The sequence below is a fragment of the Martes martes genome (genome assembly GCF_963455335.1).
Source record: "Martes martes genome assembly, chromosome: 9".
In the NCBI taxonomy this organism is placed as follows: domain Eukaryota; kingdom Metazoa; phylum Chordata; class Mammalia; order Carnivora; family Mustelidae; genus Martes; species Martes martes.
Window position 1 is genome coordinate 123,924,337 of NC_137896.1, and position 20,165 is coordinate 123,944,501.

General features: G+C 59.4%; 1 protein-coding gene across 1 annotated transcript in view; it reads left to right on the forward strand.

The window, feature by feature from the left end:
- Nucleotides 1-1,039: 1,039 nt before the first annotated feature.
- The window catches only part of HS1BP3 (HCLS1 binding protein 3), a 29,392-nt gene continuing 10,266 nt past the window's right edge, over nucleotides 1,040-20,165 (forward strand). The window contains exons 1-4 of the mRNA XM_080814177.1: nucleotides 1,040-1,114; nucleotides 5,611-5,776; nucleotides 9,191-9,398; nucleotides 11,405-11,624. Of these exons, the coding sequence (XP_080670303.1) occupies nucleotides 1,083-1,114; nucleotides 5,611-5,776; nucleotides 9,191-9,398; nucleotides 11,405-11,624 (626 nt within the window). The 5' untranslated portion in view covers nucleotides 1,040-1,082. The remainder of the gene's footprint in view (nucleotides 1,115-5,610; nucleotides 5,777-9,190; nucleotides 9,399-11,404; nucleotides 11,625-20,165) is intronic.

Below are 20,165 nucleotides of genomic sequence, written 5' to 3' on the forward strand. Positions count from 1 at the left end.
AGCCTCCTCTGATCCCTCATCTCCAGTCAACCTTGACCTTGACTCCACTCTCCCCCTGCAACCTGCACGGATGGCCCAGTCTTAGCAAGAATCCTCTTAAGCAAGCTGAGAGATGATTGCCCACCCCCACCCCCCGGGGAATCTGATCCCCCTCCACATCTGATCAAGTTCTCCATCTCCACCTTTGATGTCCAAGCCCCAGCCTGCCTTCAGCAAGAATCCTGCTAGGTTGTTTGAGCAAGAACCACGGCCCCTTGCTGTCTCCTCCAGACCCCTGGCCATCTATCACCACGTGCCCTGGCTGGACCGAGCTGGGCCTGACCCCACTGCTGTGACAGTCCAGAGCCCATTGCCGTGGTCTCCGGAAATCTTCCGTGGGGCTTTAACAAGAGTCCGAACGATATACGGTATCTCTTCAGCAGGGGAGAGGAAAGCAGCTTTGGGAAGCTTTTGAGGCCCTGTCCGCCTCCTTCAGGAGGGCCGCGGGAAGGCCTCTGGAGTCGTCAGCAGCTGCTGCTTTGGACGGCGCCCGCAACCGGGTCTAACTGATCTTGTTTGCTGGGGTATAAGTTACCTCGCTCCGCCCTCCTCTGAGCATCCCCAGGGCCATGACCACCGGCTGCCTTGTTTCCCAACACTCTCCCCAAGGCAGGGGAGCCAAGTAACTTGCCGTCTGACCCTGGGCACTCTGCTAGGAGCGAACCAGGCGCTGTCGCTGCCAGGACAACTGGCGCAGACCAGGCCTCGCGGTTCCCAGCAAGCCTCCTCCGTTTATCCTTCGGTGCCTCCTGGCTGCGGGGCTGGCTCAGGACCCTGGTCGTGGGGGCAGGGGGCGTGGCCCAGCCGGACCCGGGCCTCCGACAGCGCCCAGCCCGCTTAGGGCAGTCGGGTCACGCTCAGCGCCCCAAGCTCCAGGAAGGCCGCAAATTCACGGCGGCCGCTGGCCGAGCCCGGTGGCCACCAGGGGGCGGGCGGGGGCCGGGGCCGGAGCCGGGGCGGGCCGAGCGCGCGGGGCGGGGACGCGGCGTCGCCGTCGCCCGCGGGTCCCGTGACCGTGCGCCCCGCCCGGAGCCGCCGCGGTCATGCAGTCCCCGCCGGTGCTCGTCACCTCCAGGTGAGCCAGACCCCCGGTGCCCGGCGCCGCGTCTCGGGCCGCGTCGACTCCGGGTGCGCGCGAGCGAGCCGGATGCGCCCCAGTCCGCGGAGCAGGCGGACGCGTTCCGCCCCGTGGGCCCGCGGCCCGGCCTCGCCAGCGCCCTGGCGGGTGGTCTGGAGTCGGCCCCCCCGCCGCCCGGCAGGAGAGGTGGGCGCATTGAGTGTCCCCGTTTTACAGATGGGGAAAAGTGAGGCCCTCAAGAGGGTAACGAACTCGCTCCGGACCCAGTGGAAGGCTGGGATTGGCTGGTCCCGTAGGCAGGCGGAGAGGGGGTTTACTCTCCCCTTTGCCGACGTGCGTTCACCACTTTTTAGCCCGAAAATACAGTTTATGCCTCCTGTCAGCGCTCACTGTGTGCTAGGCCCCATGCACGGCACTGGGGATGGGGGTGAATCCGAAAAGGCCCGGCCCCGCAGGGGACACGGAATGAACCCAGGCCTGCGGGGGCCAGAAGCTAAGGGGGAGGGGGCAGTAGGTTCAGGTTGCCATGGGAGCGCAGTGCAAGGGCGGAACCCAGGCTTCTAGGAGGGGGCGAAGGAGGCCACGTCCCAAGGAAGAGTAGGAGTTAACCGGGTGAGGGGGAGAGAAGTGGTGGCAGCTGCTCCAGGAGGTAGCTCACGAGAAAGAAGTGCAAGTTATAGCAGAGGCCTGGGAGGCAAAAGGTGCCGTGGGGGCCCAGCTTGACCAGACTTGGAGCACCTGTGCAAGGTGGATCCTGGGAAGGAGGCATGTGCTTTGACTCTGTTATAGAGTGACTCACTTAAGGTATTTCCCTAGACGCCACTCTCCTTCCCCCCCCTGCCCAGAATCTTGGTCTAAGATGCCAATTTCTTGCAGAAATGGATGTATTTGTTTTCCAGCCCAGCTGTTCTTTTTCCCGCTGTAACCTGAACTCCCCTGTGACTTCAGGTCTAGAAAAATGTGATTCTGTAAGTGAACCCTGATGCCAGAACCCGCTTGGTGTCCCCTGCATGACCCAATGAGGTCACAGGCTGTGTCTTCATTGGCACAAGACGTGTACCTGGGGTTCCCTAAGTCACCTCTCCCTGAGCCTGTTTCATTCTCTGCAAAAAGGAGGTTTGAGATTGGCAGGTATGAATCGTGTCGGCGCAGACACCCCTCTGAGCCCATATAGACTGGGTGCGACTTTGGCGCCCAGTGTTTGGGAAGGGGGTGGGTGGCTTGCCTCCCTGCACCAAGCCAGCAGGGCCTGCTCACAGTCACGGGTGCCCAGCAGGTGGTGCTCACTCCTTCCCACTGGCAGGCACCAACAGACCCAAGCCGCTGCCCGCAGCGGGGTCCAGATGCAGGCAGGCTCCAGTCCAGGCAGGCTCATCCCAGTCGGACCCCAGTTCAGCTTTCCAGTGCAGCCCCCCACCGCTTATCGCCGCTGGCATTCACACCTGCGTCCGTCCAGCAGCTCCTGGCCCAGTGCCTGCTCTGTGCCAAGGACTGGTTCAGGTTCTAGGGTACAGCAGTGAACCAAATGAAGCCCGTCTTATGGATCTTTAGTGGAGACAGCTGGACAGTAGGTAAATAGATGGTATGTCAGGGACGATAAATCGCATGAAGGAAAATTAAACAGGAGGGAAAAAGAGACAGGCGTGAGTGCCGTTTTGTTCAGGAGTGTCTTTCTGACAGAGTGGCAGTTGGGCAGATCCAGACAGGCTCCCTGAGGGAGAGAGCCATGAGGATATCTTGAACAAGACTGTACCGAGCAGAGAGGACAGCAGAGCCAATGTCCTGGGGCAGGGCACCAGCAAGGAGGCCAGCGTGGCTGGAGTGGCGTGGGCCTGGGGGAGTGTTGGGTGAGGCAGTGAAGAGCTGTGGGTTTGGGAGCAGGGTGGTGGGGACAGTGCAGGGGTGGAGGGAGAGAGAAGGGACAGGGAAGACTTGCAGAAGTGTGCCTTGAGTAGGCGATGGCCTTGAGTAGGCGATGGCCTCGAGTAGGCGCCAACCAGTGTGTCCCCAGAGGGGGAGGCGGATGCAGGCCGGTTGTGAGGCGGAAGCTCGGGGATCTCTCTGGTAGCTGCCGTTCTCAGTGAAATAAAAAGCAGGGCTGTCGGAGGAGAGCAGCATCGGGGGTCCATCGGGGGTTTGTTGAGCGATGCGGCTTAGACCCCATGTCTTGCCGCTCAGGGGATGGTCCCAGGGGCAGCAGAGTAACATCAGCATCACCGGGGAGCTGGCTGGAAAGCAGACTCTCAGGTCACATCCCCGAACTGCTGAGTCCAGACCTGTGCATTGACAGCTTCTGCGGGTGCACCTGAGATTCCAGAAGCTTGGTCTAGGGCACAGCCGACTAAACTACACCCGTGAGGCAAATCACGCCCACCTCTTGCTTTGTACATACAGTTGGTGTATCGTCCTGGCTGCTGTCATGCCACATGGCTGAGTTGAGTAGTTGTGACAGAGCCTAAAATGTTTATTTTCTGGACTTTTATGGCAAAAGTTTGCCTGAGGTGAGTAAGTGAGTCAGGCTCAGGTGCATCGGTTACCTGGGGGAGTTGTCAGTATGAGCTGGTGGGTCCCCCTCCCCGGGGCTTCTGATGCAGTGGCCTGAATTTCCCAGGTGACGCCAATGTGGCGGGGACCACGCTTGGAGAAGCCCAGGTCTAGACCAAGGGAGGAGTGCCAGGCCCAGGCTGCGGCTTGTTAGGTTGTGGCTGTGAACTCCAGGTGGGACCAGGTGGCGGCGTGTCTGAGCATTTGTCCCCGTCTCGGGCAGCTGCTGGGCACCGGTACAAAGGAGGCAGAGAACTGGAGAATTCAGGAGGGGGGGGGGGGCGGGAGAGCAGGGGCCTGCCGCAGTGATTCTAGCCAAGGAGGCGTGACGGGAGCAGGAGGTACAGTGGGAGCAGTGGGATCGTGGGCTGAAGGTTCTGGTGTGGTCAGATGCGGGGTACCGAGAGGGAGCGCTTGAACCCGGCGTTAGGAGGTGCCTGCCCGTGGGAGGTCAGGGGCTTCTGCTTTTCTCGGCCGAGCGGCCCCCTCTCCTCTGCACTTCCGGCCACCTGTGCTTCGTTGCCTTAATGATCCTCGTTCCTGCCTCCCTCCAGCCTGGAAGAGGCAGCGCGGGCTCTGGGGCAGCGGCCTGGGTGTGAACGGGGCTCCGGCTCTGACCAGCGGAGACCGAAGCAGGTGACTCCCTTGTGCCTTGTTCCCGCTCTGTAAATGGGTCCCAGCAGTTGTGTCCCCGGTAAGGCTGCGGGAGCAGGAGTGACCTCAGTGAGGTCCTGAGAGCCCACAGCAGTGCCTGCTGCTCCCAGGTTCACTTGTCATGGGCTCTGCGCTCTCGTGCTTGTCCCAGGAACACACGTGCACACTGGGTGCTAAGCCAGGAGCAGCACCGGCTCGCTCCGCGGAAGGCTGAGAACGCTCATTCGGTCCCTGGCCCAAGGAAAGGAGGGCTGATCTGTGAGGTGTGTTTTTCCATCTCACAGAGGTACATTTGGTGTCGCCTGGGCTTCCCTCAGTCGTCAGTGCTTATGACAGTGAGCCCTGTGTCCCATGAAAACGTTCGTGTGTGTGCGGAGGTCTGCAGGCTCCGTGCATGTGTGTGCACTTCACATACAGGCGGGTGGCACTTGTCCTCCTTGGTGGGGGACAGATGGCATCCCCATGGCGACCGTGTCGCATGCCTGTGTAGAGGTGGGAGAAATCCACGCCGAAGAAGTCCTGGGGGACAGAGTGTCTTTGCAGTCCACCTCAAGGATGAGGGGTCCTGTCCTGGGTGTGTGTGATGTGTGTTTGTACGCGTGGGTCCGCATTACCCCCTTTCAGACGGTGAGCGTGCAGTTGCCGTTAACGTCTCATGACCTGTTTGCCCCCCATACACATCTGTGTCGCGGTGACCGATTCTCTAGCAGCTGCGCTGTTTTGCTGGGCACCCTCTCAAAGCCTCATGCCGCAGCCTTCTCAGGGCCTCGCCGGGCCCCACCGCTCCTGAGAACCCTGCACCCAGGGCCCTTTCCATCCTCCCCACCCTGGGCAGATTCCTTTGTAGCCCTCCTGCCCTCAGGTTCGCTGAAGAAACAGGTCTCTGCCCTGGTTCCTGGCGGCGTGTCTTGTCTTTCCCTGTGCACCGAGAGCCCCCAGATGCCATCCCTCCATCCTGCAGGGGCTGGTGCCCTGAGTGTGCGGAGCTCACCTCCCCACTGGTGATTTTCCACGAGCCCCATCCCTTCTGCTCCTGCTTGTTTTCCTGCTGGGGACGGCCCTTGATCTGCACGCAGCCGGGAGGCAGCGCCCACACGTGGGGCTTGGGAAGCCAGGCCTTATGAGGGGCCGGTGTGTGGTGGGGCGGGTGGCCCAAAGCAGCGACCATAGAGGACAGCCCACGGAGTGGCCTCCTGCCAGGCCTACGGGGAGCACCCTGAGGTCCCGTCCGCGTGCCGCTCCAGAAGCCTGCCGACTTGAACCTGAGCTTCCTCTGCCTTCTCTCCCTTCTGCAGGCGAGTTCAGAATGTGCACACGGGCCTCGACCTGACGGTGCCGCAGCACCAGGAGGTGCGGGGCAAAATGCTCTCTGGCCACGTGGAGTACCAGATCCTGGTGGTCACCCGGCTGGCCGCGTTCAAGTCGGCCAAGCACAGGCCCGAGGATGTCGTCCAGTTCTTGGTGAGCAGGGGGTTGGGGAGGGGGCTTTCAGGGGGGCCAGGGGCCAGGTGACACACCTGTCACCACCGTATGAGCAGCAGCAGGGAGCGGGCGCATCTCTAGCCAGCACTTGCTTGGGCCAGAGAGTGCCAGAAAGTGCCAGGCGGTGGGGGCGCGAGGGTCTCCCAGGCAGAGGGCCTAGCCTAAGCGGAGACTAGCCACAGGGCTGGTAGGAGGCGGTTTGCATGCAGTGGAGTATCAGCCTGGAGGATGCGGAGACAGCGGACAGGGTCCCGGTCATAGTCACAGGGGGCGTATGGGGAGCCCGGCTTGTCTTGCAGCCAGGGAGGAGTTGTAAGTAGGGGAGTGACTCACTGGCCCCTCCGGTGGGGAGTGCTGATGGATTGGGAGGAACCGGGCAGGGGCAGGGGGCCCAGTGATGAGGCCAGTGGTGCTCCAGGGGAGGGCTGGAGGCAGGCCAGCCGTGAGGGGGAGGCGGAGATTTGTGAAATATCTCCAAGGTAATGTGCGTATTGTCTGCACCAGCAAAAGTAAAGAGAGGAGGGACAGGTCTCAGGGGGTTGTGTGGCGTGTCGGGTCGGTCAGAAGGACACAAGAGGACCAATCCATGGGCTGGAGCCAGGGACCGGTCAGGCCCAGGAGGCAGATTTGGGAGGCGTCAGCTTAGAAGTGATGTTGAAAGTCTGGGAGTGGACGAGGTTGCCCAGAGAATGGACGTGGAGGACGGAGGGAAGGGCTTAGGAGGGAACCCCAGAGACCCAGCAGCCCCGGGATGGTCAGAGAGAGAGTGGAGGCTCTGGGGCCAAGGGAGAAGGGGGCATCCTGGAGTCACAGGAGCTAAGGGAAGAGAGAGCTTTGAAATAAAGGCAAAATGAATGAGAGCCCTGTGGTGTAGACAAGATCAGTAGCTACAGGTTTGCTCATGGTTCGTTCTGAATGTCCTGGCAGCTGAGACAGAAAGGGAAATAGTGAGTGACCTGGCTGTGGTGCCCTAGTAGCAGAGACGTCACCTTCTCAGAGATAAAGATGAATGGCTCAGGTCTGTCTCTGCGGGAGATGGAACACGTGAAAGCATCTAGAGCTGGTCTCTTTCATGTGCTGCTTGGACTTCTGGTGAGAGGCGAGGTATAAGGTTAGGTGGTGGTTCTGGTTCTGCTTGGCTCTGAGTGGTGGGGGTTTGCGGCTCCTGATGTCTGGTCTGACCCCCCCCATGGAGCTCAACACATGCCCCAGCCCCGCCCGCCCCGGCCCCATTTTCCGGGATGGGAGCTGAAGAGCGTATCCGAGGTCCAGTCTCTGGGCGTAACAGAGAGGCAGCGTGTGGGGAGCGGGGAGCAGTGTCCACTGCTGTGCCGAGGACCAGCCTCACGTGGGACGCTGTGCGCGAGGACATCTTGACCCGTTCGTGCATCACACCAGCGCCGCTTTCCTCTGCCCGGTAACACCCACGCCCTGTGGAGGGGGCATGTGCAGGGTGGTCATTCCGGCGGGTGCGTCTCAGGCAGTCGGAGCCCCTGTGAGGGCGGAGGAGAGTGCTTTACCTCCCTCCGCCGCCATGAAATCTGGGGATGCAATCCAAAGCCTGAAAATCTCCGAAGTTCCATGATTTAGCTGCAAAAAGAAAAAAAGCACTTTGCCTTCTGTTCCTGAAAAGGATACCCATGCTTTAATGTAAAAATGAGTTTAATTGCTAATCAGAAAGTAAAACCAATCCCCAGAGAGGGGCATGGGGTATGCTTCCCGCTGAGTGGATGCCCCGTGTCCTGGTGGCACAGGCCCACAGGCTGCCCTCGGGGACTCTGGGGAGCAGCGCTGTCTACCCTGCGCATCTGCGCACCAAGCAGAGAATCCTCTGCACTCCCTGCCTCTCTCCGAGCCTCCTCATGCTGCTGTCCGAGTAGCTACTGAAAAGCCCTGGCTTTGGAACACTGATGCATGTGGGTCCTGGATGGGGTGACACCCCTGACTTAGAACTTCTTGGCCCCCCGCAGGCTTAGTGCTCTGGAGACTCAACTTCCAGGACCAGGGTCCCCGGGAGTCCGTGGCCTCTGCCCGCATGGAGCTGTCCAGCCAGCAGAGGGCGCTCAACCCTTAGGGTCAGAGCTTCCTGGCCGGGGCTCAGTCCCTGCCGGCTGCAGTCACCAGTTCTCAGGACCCTGGGGCCTGCTTGGAGCCTGCATCCCTTAGATGAAAAGGATCTTCTTACCTTTCCTTGAGGGCTGTTCTTAGGAAGGCTCCAGAGCCAGGCTCTGGTGTTGACAGCCGCAGGCTGCAGTCCCCTGTCCCACTCCCCAGTGTGTGAGGGTTGGGGGTGCTAGGGATCTAGATTCTGCCCCTGCCACCTGCCGGCATCTGAATCCCTGATAGGCTGGGGCTTCTGGGGAGAGTTCAAGGTGTCCAGGGCTGCGTGCTGTGACACTGCTGTGCCCCGGGGTTCCCAGGTCTCGTCCATCAGCCACACCAGCATTTCCAGCCTTGTCTTGGGAGTAGAAGTGGGACTATCCCGGTTTGTACGCTCTGTGCTCCCTCGGAGGAGCTGGGGGGACAGGTCTCGCATACAGGGGGAGCACAGAGTCCAAGCCAGGCGAGGACGCTGGGCGGCTGGTGGGGTGTGTGCCTGGGCGCAGGGGGCCGGGAGAGCCCACCGTGGGTGACATGGTCTACGGCGATTCCTACCTCCCACCGTGCTTTAGCCGCTCACGCCACGAGAGGCCCGGGCCACGTGGGGCAGAGACCATGCTGGGGTGGCCTCACACAGAGCAAACTCAGCTGGGGACGGGGTGCTGTCTCAGGGTGACTCAGGGGCCTGGGACCCCTTCCGGCCTGCTTCTCTGAGGTTCCAGGATGCTGAGGGTCCTAGCCGATAGCAGCGCCGAGAAACAGCCTTGCCGTATCCAGTTCTTCTCCCCATGAGCACTGCGGTCCATCCCACTAGAAGGCTGCTGTTCCTGCACAGGAGAATGACCGAGAAATTATGCTTAGAAGAGGCAGATCACGTTGTTGTAGGAAAACGACCTCACTGCCGTCCAGACCATGATGTCACCCCACTAACATGCTGCAGGCCCGGAATGGAGGCAGGCAGCCCCCGCGGTCACCTGTGGGCCAGGCCGGGGTCCCTGTGTCACATGTCTCTACCTGAACCTGTGACAACGTGTAGAATCCCCCTTGACTGCATCTCCCCTTTGGCTACAAGACTTTCATAATTTAGCCTAGCATGGATTAGGGGGTGTTGGGAACGGAGCCCAAGGCAGGGGCGTGGGGGGAGGGTCAGCGGGAGCAAGGCACGCCTCAGGCACCTGCCTGTCCTCTGGCAGCTGTCCTGGGGATGGGCTCTCCCAATAGCCCGGCTCCCGGGCTGTCTGGGTGGGGTTGGGGGGAGAACATTGAAGAAGCACATGGCTCCTCTCATTCCAGGTCTCCAAAAAGTATAGTGAGATCGAGGAGTTCTACCAGAAACTGAGCAGCCGTTATCCCACAGCCAGCCTTCCCCCGCTCCCCAGGAAGGTCCTGTTCGTTGGGGAGTCCGACATCCGGGAAAGAAGAGCCGTGTTCAATGAGATTCTTCGCTGTGTCTCAAAGGACGCCGACTTGGCTGGAAGCCCAGAGCTGCTAGAATTCTTAGGTACCTGAGGCTCTGTCCCAAACCTCTGAGGTCTCCGTTGGCTCAGAACTAGGCCTCACTCCCCTGGCTGGGCCAGAGCAGGGCCGCCGCTGCTGGCGGGAGGAGACTGCCACCCGGGGCCCCCACGGGGCCTTCTCTGTAGTCGGACCCACTGGTGCCCATCCTGGCCATCCCCAGAGCCTCCCAGCCCATATGTACACATGCCCCACTTTGCCTCCTGCCAGCCAGGCCTGCAGACCTGGCGCCCAGGGACACCTCCCTGGGCTGGTGCCTGCCGGCGATCTTGCTGGGTATGGCAGCAGGCCAAGGCTCAGCCTGCACTGGTCCAGTACTGGGGACCAGACCCTCACAGGCTCCACCCCCACTTCCGGTTTCCTCAGCTGTCATATAGGAGGGTGCCAGGTGACATAAGAATTCCACAAGTTTCCGCCTGGGAAGCGCATTTGACGGAGCTTGCTCTCTACGACGGCTGACGTGTACCCCCCACTCAGCACACCCTCGTATCCAGGCCTGCACAGAGGCCCCAAGGCAGAAATGAGCACTTGTGTGCCCCTGGGTGGGGAGGGGTCCCTCTCCAGAGGTGCTGGCTCTCCCCCCAACCCCGACTTTCTCCCCTCTTTGGACCATTCCATTTAACTTTTCTTCCCAATGACTGTGGTCTCCAAGCTCCACAAGGCAGATGGGAGTTTTTCAGAAGACAATAGCAAACAAGCCAAAAAAAATTTTAAAGGGGTGAGGAATAAAAAAAGCAAAGCTGGTGAATGCACAGAGGGTGGGGTTGGGTGAGGCTGCAGAGCCCTGGCTTCTTCCATCCTTTTCCAGCCCCCCATATGCACCTGTGGGCCCCGAGTTGTTCGCTGCGAGATCACAGCCTGCTTGCCTCCCAGTGGGCCGTGTTGCCTGTGATACGGGTGCCCCAGCTGATCGGTCATTGGAAGAAACTCCGGATCTCCTGGCCCCTCCATTACAGAGACTCAGGATATGGTGGTCTGACTCTCCCAGCCCTTCTGTGCCTCCATTTCCTTACCTGTAGAGCGGAGGTGTGAACAGGATCTCTCCTGCGGATTTTTACAATAGTTCAATGAGTCCATACCTGCAAAAATGCTTTTTACACGATGCCTATCACACAGAATTGAAATTTTGAATGGTATTTCCACATTTGTTCTAATAACAAGCATAACATCAGGTAGCCTATCATTACTGCTTAGATCTACATAATGCACTCGCACATACTGCTTTGGCGTATCCCAGGCATGCTGTAGGTTCTCTGTCTAAGGGTGGTATTTTTTTTTTTAAAGGAACTGCTTTCAAAGGTCTGTTACTTAGTAACTATCTGGATAGAGGAACAAGTAGTCTAAACCCGTGTTTCTCAATCCGCCCTTGGGGAAGGGCTAGATTTGTATTCTCGATCTGTCACAGATACTTTCACAAATACAGAATCACATGTCAGTGTCGTGACAATGCCAAGCTGCTATGGAAGTTTCCAGATGCTTGCTCTCCCTTTCTGTGCTTACCACATCATGGATTTCCATCTGTGGACCGTGCTTTGAGAAATGCTGATGTAAGCCAGTTTGTAATGAAGCCGTTACAGTTTGTTCTGGAATCTTCCATTAGCTCACTGTGCACCCCATTGGGTTCATAGTCTAAGTGCCCAGACCCTTGGAGCAGGTCTTCATTTGTGGTTGGATTGCCAGAGCTCCCTGATAAGCCCCAGAAATGCATGCGGGCTGGCTTTCTCTGCCCTTAGCCCGTGGACATAGGCTTGGCTGTTGCCGTGTTGTCAACTTGTTCCAAGGCTCATGCCTATAACCACTCCACTGCAGGCTTCAATGCAGGCTCTAGGCTTGGAGCCCCGGCTGTCCCCTGTCTACCCAGACCCAGCAGCCTGTCCCAGGATGCTGCAGGAAGCCCCCAGCTCAGGTCCTGGCTCAGGAACTTGGGTGGGGCAAGGCCGCCTCGTCCCGTGGCAGTGAGTGTCAGGTGCCTTCCTCCCTCTCCTTCCACAGGCACCAGATCCCCAGGGGCTGCAGACCTTACCAGCAGAGATGTCTCTGTCCTGAATACACACAACCAGGCCCAGGATGACGGGGAGGCTTTCGACTTCTTCGAGCAGCAGGACCGAGCAGAGCCTGAGGCTCTCTCCATCCCAGGCCGGAAGGGCGAGGATGCAGGAAAATCCTCCGAGGAAGAAGAGGAGGAGGCACTGGATCCCCTGGGCATCATGCGGTAGGTCTCCACATCCTGGATAGGGCCTCCTTCTGGCCTGCCCCAAGCTCTCTGGTGAGGGCTTCTCTCTCCCTCCATCCTTAGAGTCTGAGAACGCCTGTCTCCCTGGTCATCACTCCCTGTGGCTTGGTGTGCTCAGGCTGGGCTCAGATGTTACTTTCTCCTCCCCGGCCAGAGGGCAGGCCCTGGGTGCCAGCTCTATACTGAGTCCCAGCAGGACTGCCCACCCCGGGACAGCTCAGCAGCCCAGGAGCCCTGGGCTCTCCACCTGACTCATCACTGACAGCCTGGGGCTTGTGGCACGTGATTGGAGCCCCCTGGGCCCTGTTGCACTGTCCTTAAAGCAGGGTTGTTGACCTGGGCCCTGCCTCCCCACAAGGCAGTTGTAAGGCCCGTGAATCACATGGATGGAGGGGTCCGGCCAGTCATCTGAGTTCCTTTACATGCGCGGACACACACACAGGTGCGCACACACAGGTGCCCTGGCTGGGGGAGGAAGGGGTGAGCCAGGTATGGTCAGTGGTCCCTCGGCTGTCATCCACTGCGTTCTTCTTTCCTGAGCCCCTGATGCCTTCGCGAATCAGTACGCTGCTCCCGAGTCCCTCTGCCTGGCCGCCCTGTGCTGGGGGCAGGGGTCCGGGCGGGAGAGACTGTTCTTCAGGCCCATCCAGTGGGCACAGACCGAGGTGTCTGAGTGGGACCCCCCCAAACAAGACAGGCTCGGCCGCCCCAGGCCCTCACCACCCCCTCTCGGCCCAAAGAAGAAACCAAGTAGGAACCTGTGTTTCTGAGCATCTCCCACAGGCCGAGCGCGCTACCCGCACTGCCCGTCCTGTGTCCCATGGACACCCTGCCTGCGGGGAGGTGCTGTTCTCCCATTTCACAGGTTAAAGAAAAGCCTGCAGAGGCCGAGTGCCCGGCCCAAGGTCAGTCAGCTGGTAAATAATTGTACTGGGATTCCAGTCTAGGTCAGGGTCCTGGACGCTGCTTGGCCTTGATCCTGGCTCTGCTGTTTCCCAGCAGCGTGGCCCTGGCAGGTCACCCCTTGTCTCCAGTTTCTGCGGTGAATCGGGTCATGGTGGCCCTTCTCCACAGGGCCCGGGTGGAGGCTGAGTCAACGGGAATGCCAGCACTCGCTCCTCTCACGGCTGCAGCTTGCCACCCCACCCCCTCCCCCGAATCGGACTGTAGACCCAGGGTGACCGTCCCTCTGTCCTGATGAGAGATCAAAGTTCAGTCACCCTATGAGCGACGCCTGCCTCTCGGGTCCTATCCAGAAATCAGAGATCAGGGAGGGGCAAGTTCAGCGTAAAGGACATGAAAGTCACAGTCCAGAAGGCTCTGCCCGCCGCCCACCAGCCTTCCTGTCCTGGGGGAGTTGGGGGGATGTGAGGCTGGGAACAGGCAGGTGGAGGTGTGGCTGCACCCCCTGTGACCAGCCTAGAGGAGACGAGGAGTCACACACTGGAGACCCGGGCCCAGAGCCAGAAGTGCAGGCCGGGGGTCTGGTCCCCCTAGCCCTCCACGGCCACTTCTTAGCAGCCTCACACGACCTGCAGGCCCTTCTTGGCCTTATTTTGGTCAGGATAAGGCTTTGTTTGAACTCGGGCTCCCTGTTGTTCAGAGGAACCACACGTAAAGCCAGACCAGGATTTCAGTGGTTTGTGCCAGCTTTTGGCTGAGGGTCATGCTTAGCAAAGCGGCTCCTTTTTTGGGTAGGAAAATGCTGTTTGGGGTTGGCAAGGGCCGCCTTGAATTTCCTACTTATTCCGGTAACAGATTGTCAAGGGACATGTCTGGGACCACCCACCCCCGGCACTGTCACCAGCTCTGGGGACCTCATTCTCGAATGCCAGGAGAGCGTAGCACCTGCCCAGGACCCCAGAGGCTTAAGACCTTCTGCTGGTTTTTCCTGTAATGACTGGTGTGACAGTGGTCAGTACTGTCACTCTCATCAGGGAGAATAACACCTAAGGTCTTTTGAGAGCTTATTAAATGCCAGAAACTGATTTCCCATTCCTGTGACTGGACATTTCTCTTCTATTTCTGCTTTTGTTTTTTTTAGAGGTCATGACACACCACATTGCTCTCAGAAGCTGTGTGGGTTCGTGCGCTCCAGGAAGCCAGTAGTGGCATCAGGGTCATCGTGTGTGCGAGTGTGTGTGTGTGTGTGTGTGTGTGTGGAAGCTGAAGTCTTGAAGTGTGGAGACAAGTAGCTCCTCCAAATTCATGCAGCCCCATTTGGCAGGTCATGACTCAGTGGCGCCCCCTTGACTGTCCCTTGATTCCAGTCATTCTGTAATGTGGGAGGAGGGCAGGGTTCTGGGATTACCCCCCTTTCACAGATGGGAAAGTCCAGGACAGTTGAGCAGGGACTTGACTGAGCCTTGCGTGTGGCCCCCCGCCACCCCACCGTGGCCACACTCCCAGATGTGCCCCCCCACCCCTGTGGCCACACTCCCAGATGTGCCTCCCTACCCCCACCCCAGCACTCCTATGGGCCTGGCTTTCCCGAACCGCCTCATTTCCAGGCGACAGGCATCTGTCCTTCCTGCCGCGGGCCTGGTGGGGCGCTGTTGCTCCACGGCAGGGCTGCTGGGGGCGGGGGGTGGGGGTTGCGGGTTGCCAGCACAAAGCCCCGTGCCCAGACAGCCTGGGTTTTCTTTGTCTCTTAAACCTGGTTTTGATTAGGGGAAAAGAGTTGCTGCACCAGCACCGAGTGCTCCAAGACAGAAAGCGCTCTCCGTGGGCCTGTCCTGGCCATGCTGCTCCCCTGCTCGTGGGGGTGTGAGCATCCTTGTCCAGGCGTGACCCACAGATCTGCACGCGGAGCGCACAAGCCTTGCAGGCTGTGCTCTTCTCTCCGTGTCCTGTCACGGTCCTCTCCCCATCCCACAGAGTTGTCGAGTCTCACTCTCTGTGTTAGAGACTTCGCACATCTGAGAAAGACAGAGTTCTACCATAATAGTTCTGCCTTCTGCTGGAAATACCTTGTTGAGGACGTCTTTAATTGTAACTCCAATGATACACGACTGGTCAAGACAAATAGAAAACACAGCAAAAGGCTTTTGCCCTGAAGGTATATGCTTCTGGATGTACGTTTCTCAAACCCAAAATGGGATCGCGTTGTGTGCACCATTCCACAGTTTGCTTGTTTTCAGCTTATATATTGGGTCTTTCCAGATCAGTAAATCGACTTCTACATTTGTAACTGTGCTAGTCCGCTGGGTCGATGCCCTGTAAGTGACATTGCCAGGCCTGCCTGGAGGCACTGTGGTGTTTTCTGTAGGTTTTTGCTATTACAGGCGGTGAGGAACTTTATCCTGTGTGGAGCTTTTCCCCCCAGATAACTGCCCTAGAGCCAGGTCCTGGCAGCTTCTGCCCAGGGGCCTTGGGTGTGCCCCTCCAGGGAAGCATTCTTTAGGGACCCAGTCCCTCTCTTTTGGGAAGGCCTCTCTGCCTACTCTCGAGGCTGCTGCCTCCCACCTCTTCCCCCAGTGCCCAGGGAGTCCCTCCTCTAGCCCCCAGTCCCAGAGGATCCTTAGAGACACCGGCACCCTTAGGGACAGGCTGGTTCCTGCATGGACATACCTTCCCTCAAGGCTGGGCTCCCTGCTCTCTGCTCACAGGAGGGGGGCCAGTGCCCAGTGGCCTGTGCGTGGCCTCCAGCGGGGAAGCTGGACCTTTTTTTGGAACATGAATCATGCGCTTGTATAAACAATTGTTTATACAAATGTTGCGTTATCTTCACAAAAGAATCCTATGCGTCTTAGTATAAAAATGTCTTACCGTACATTTGGGTAACATCACTGCTCTGGGATGACCCTGAGGTTTTGAAAAACCCCCAGCACACTGCCAGGTACCCCTAGACTTGCTCCCATTGGGGATTGATTTATTTCTGCCCCAGCTTTATTGAGCTGGTCGGCATATGGTATTGTGTGAGTCTGAGGTGTACTGTGTGATTTAATGCACATATATATGGTGAAGTAGTGACTGCGGTGAGGTTAGCGGCCGCCGCCATCAGTCGCCACACAAAAGTACAGTTTCTGAGATTCAGAAGCACGATGTCCCCCAGGTAGGCCGTGGCGGGATGTGCAGGGAGGTGCGCGGGGCGGCTCCTCGCCCACCCCACTCACATGGGTAGCAGGCCCACTGGGAACCCTGAGCACCCTGGAGCTCGCTAGAAGCCCCTCGGACTGGGGCTTTAAGGAATGCTCTAGGTGATCCACGGGGAAGTTCCCGCCTGAGGAGCCCCAGAAGCCAAAGTTGATGAGGGCCTTGGGTATGGCAGAGGGAACTGATACAGGAGCAGCAGGTCCACTGGCCACGGGGCTTCCAGGAGGGTGGTCCCAGGCGTCCTTGCGGGGAGCCCAAGGCCCCGGCTCTCTGGCTTCGCTCCCCTCCCACCTGCCACCTGCTAGGGGGCAGTTCTCCCAGTCACAGTGGGGCCGTGCAGTCAGCCCTGGCCTGGCCTGGGACCAAAATCAATGAGGACTACAGGGGGCACGGTGACAGCTGTCCTACCGATCACAGCCACATCCCCCATTAGGGCAGCCACGCGTGCTCTACTGACCAGATCTCCCCATCCGTGTTAGCGCAGAAAGTCTGGCCTGAATGAATGGTGTGACACTGCCGTATGCTTTTTTTTTTTTCCTTCTTTAAGGTGACATTTTGAAGATTTATTTATCTGTCAGAGAGAGAGAGTGCGTGTGTGCACAAGCAGAGAGGGAAAGCAGGCTCCTCCCTGAGCAAGGAGCCTGATGTGGGACTCAATCCAGGATGCTGGGATCATGGCCTGAGCCGCAGGCAGACGCTTACCCGACTGAGCCACCCAGGCATCTGCTTTCCACTCTTTTAATTCAGTAGCAAGAATTTCAGTTCAGGAGAAATCTCATACAGATCCCCAGTGTGTATCAAACAGCCCGAGGGAGAATTGGCCCAGTTGGGACAGAAGTAGGGACTGGACGTCCGCCCGCTAGGCCTCAGCTCACCTCTCCCGTGGCCCTGCGTGGCTCTGTGGAAGGCCGGGCCCCTTGAGCACAGTTTAAAGCCACTGGGAGAGTTGGGTGTGCGGCCAGCCCGGAGCAGAATTAGAGGCCAGCAGTCCCAGGTTCCGATCCCCAAGGGTACTGGGCAGGTCGTTGAACTTCATGCCTCAGTTTCTCTCTTTATAAATGAAAGACGAAGTCCAGCCCCAGTGGTGGAAGGATAAAGTGTACAGGAAATGTCCTTTGTGTACTGTTACCCCTGTGTGAAACCAGCTCTGCTCTGAAGAAGCCATGGGCTGTTTGTCCTAGAGACAGACTTCCCACTTCCTGTCGTTACGCAGCTCCCAGCACCCAGTACAACCTGCCGGACTTGCCGCAGCCTGGGTCCCCAGCAGCCGGCTGGACGGCTGTCCTGGGTGGGACTGAATGGTCACTTGACTCCCTGGGGAGGGACTCCTGGAGGTCATGCCTGCCATTCCCCTCCCTCAAGCTGCCCCCAAGGGACAGCGTTAGAATGACAGCCTTTCACCTGAGGGACTGGAGGCAAAGCCAGTGTCTTCGTGGTTATTACTCGGGAACCCGCCCGAGACCACCCAGTCCCACACCGTGGAGCTCCGGGGAGGGACTTGGCCCAAGATGGCTCCAATCAAGGCCTTGATTTGGGGCCAGCCACGGCGAGGGAGGGGTCAGACCTGCATTTAGCAGAGACTCCGAGGCAGGCTGGAAGTAGAAACCGTTCCTGGTGGGAAGGAGGAGACTCGGCTGTGCCCCGACTGGAGGCTGTTGGCGAGAGAGGCTGCTGCCTGCAGGTGTGGCGTCCCGCACACTCTGCGGTCGGTTGGGGGAGTGTAGTTGGCTTTCCTTGGCTGCTCGATGAGGAGGGAAGCCCGGGTAAAGATGAGGGCAGCTGACAGTTACCGATCAGGCCCTGGCCATCGGGGCCCTAGCCACAGAGTTGTGGTTTGATTCCCTGGGCTGGTGGCTGCAGGGTGTGAGACACGGGTCTGTCTGACGTCTGCTCTGTCCATTGCCCATTTGTATATTCTGGGCGCGGCCAGAGCTGGGGCCTTGCTTCCCGGCAGTTGGGGGTAGGGCGACAGGGCCCCTGCAGCCAGACGGGCCTGGTTCGGTGGTGGTGCGGGGCGCCGTGCTGGGTGAGAGGCAGGGGGTGAAATGTCAGCTCGCACGAGCTGCGAAGCAGGGGCGTCCTGGGGGGCTGATCAGTGAGCCCTCGAGTAGGGTTCAGTGGCCTGGGGAGTCAGGCTCTGGCTGTTGAGAAAGATCCTTGAATGTGACCCTGGGCTACAAAAAATGGTGGGTCTTCGCCAGGCAGGCCTTGTGTATTTTGTTAGAGCCCAGAATACAGTCGTGGGGCGGGAGCTTGATGAGAACCTAGTTGGTGTCAGGCTCCTGCTGTGCCCTGTGCCGCCCCGCATGTGGGCTCCTGCTTCCAGAGCATTCCATACTCCCATGTAACGGCTGAGGGAACAGCCCGGAGAAGCGAACCGACTGACCCGAGGTCATACGTGGATTCCCTGCATCCCCCTCCAGGGCTGCTCCCCGGGAGTAGGGAGGCCAGACTCTCCCCCAGGCCTTGTGGGCTCTGGCCCCGACTTCCTCTCAGACTGCCCTCCCCCCGTGTGCCTGCTGCCCGGGTCGTGGCCACTGCGCCTACACCACGCGCTTCCTGCCTTGGCATTTGCACAAGCCTCTCTGCCTGGAGCGCTGCTTTCCCGACTCTGCTCAGCCCCCGTCCAGCGCTTCCCCGAAGCTCCCATCTGGGGAGGCAGGCACGGCTCGGGGGTGACTGCCTGTGCCCCGTGACCCACGCCAATGTGACGGCCGGGTCATCGTGGAGGCCCCCGAGGCCTGGTCCTGGTACAGATGACATTGTCCCGGAATACGGGTCACGAAAGTTCATTCATGGGCACTCTGCGAGTTTCCCTTAAAGAAAGAGAAACTGAATTTAAAATTTAAAAATGAAACATACTTTATTGGAAAGCAGGAACGTGGTACGATTGGAAAGGAGGTTGATCTCTGTCTTTGGTTACGCACCACCCCAGCTTGGAGGGTAAGTCGTGCTGTCTGTGAGTCTGGGCATCAGAAGGACCCACTGCCTTCTCGGGTCCAGGAGGTGCTCCCACAACTCATTGATACAGGTCCTGGGCAGCTGGTGGCCCTCGGTGGTCGGCCAGGGGCACAGGTGCACCTGGAAACGTGGGCATGGGCCCCCTGGGTGGCCGGAGGGGAGGCTGCTATCATGTGTCCGTCACTGTCACTACAGCTGCCTGAGCCCCATGAGAGGGGCTGTGGCTCGGACTGACGGTGCTGTCAGCCTGGGCACCTGCTGCCTCCCCGTGTTCGCTCCTCCCCCGCCTGTGCCATGTGGCCCGTTCGGGACATCTGTCTGCCGGCAGACGCACAAGGCAGGAGAGCTGATGTCTGTCCGTGCACACACCCGCCTGCTACAGAGACTTGCTTCCACAGACTTGCACCCGTCCAGGGAGGCCCCCCACCCCCGCCCCACCTCATGCCCCCTGTGCCAGAGCCTGCCCAAGTTCAGGTGACCTCCTGCCTTCTCTCCAGGAGGTCTGTCCAGCGCACACTTCTCTGTTCTGTGCCCCTCTGCCCCAGCCCTGGTGACAAGAGTCTAATCCTATTGGCCTCCCTTCGGTGAAGAAAGGAGAGGCACCCTGTATCGCGGTGGCACCAAGGGTGGGTGGCAAACAGGCATGGCAGGTAACGGACCAGCACAGCAGAGTCGGGCGGTGCATGCCGCAGACAACTGGTGGACACTGGGGGGGGCAGGAGCAGAGCAGGGACCAGGGTGGGTGGGGGACAGGGCAGGGCCATAGCCTGTGTATGCAGCCCGAATCTGTGCTCACACAGTCTGTGGACGAGGGGAAGATGGGGGCTTAGAGACTCACCTCACACAGGCCGTGGGCGACCTCGCCCTGAGGCCTGAAGTTTGGCATCATTCTAGACTCGCCCCTTCTGCTCACTGATCACTTTGCCGTCCACATGTTCTAGGAGCTCTTTGCCTTCTGATGTTCCCCCCACCCCGTTTCCACATCATGCTGCAGTGCTCCCCCAGGCCAGGCCCTGATCGTTTCTCCGTGGACCACAACCCATGCTGCCCTGGGGACCCGGTTCCTGATCGTGCCTGAGCCGTGCCTCTGGCAGACCCCACGGATGAGGGGCTCACTTCCTCTGCCTGAGTCCGTGTCTGTTTCGCTTTGCCTCGTCCAGGAAGCCTGTAGGGCTGGGTTGGATCCTCCGCACATTCCAGAACTCTTGCCCTGTGCAGTCATGATGGGTTTATGGGCCTCTGAGTCAGCTGTGAGCTTCTGGGGCAGTGGCAGGTCTCACCGCTCAGCCCGGGAGGTGCGCGTGGGTGAGTCCTGGGTCCCAGAGGGCATCCTGGGTGAACGCCAGCTGCTTACAGAGTGGCTGAGGGCGGGTGAGGAGACCAGCTGACGTGACCACCAGCTTTGGAGGAGCAAAGCCTTCCAGGTACCATCTCTGTCTCAGACTGGTGCTGGGAACCCCGTGT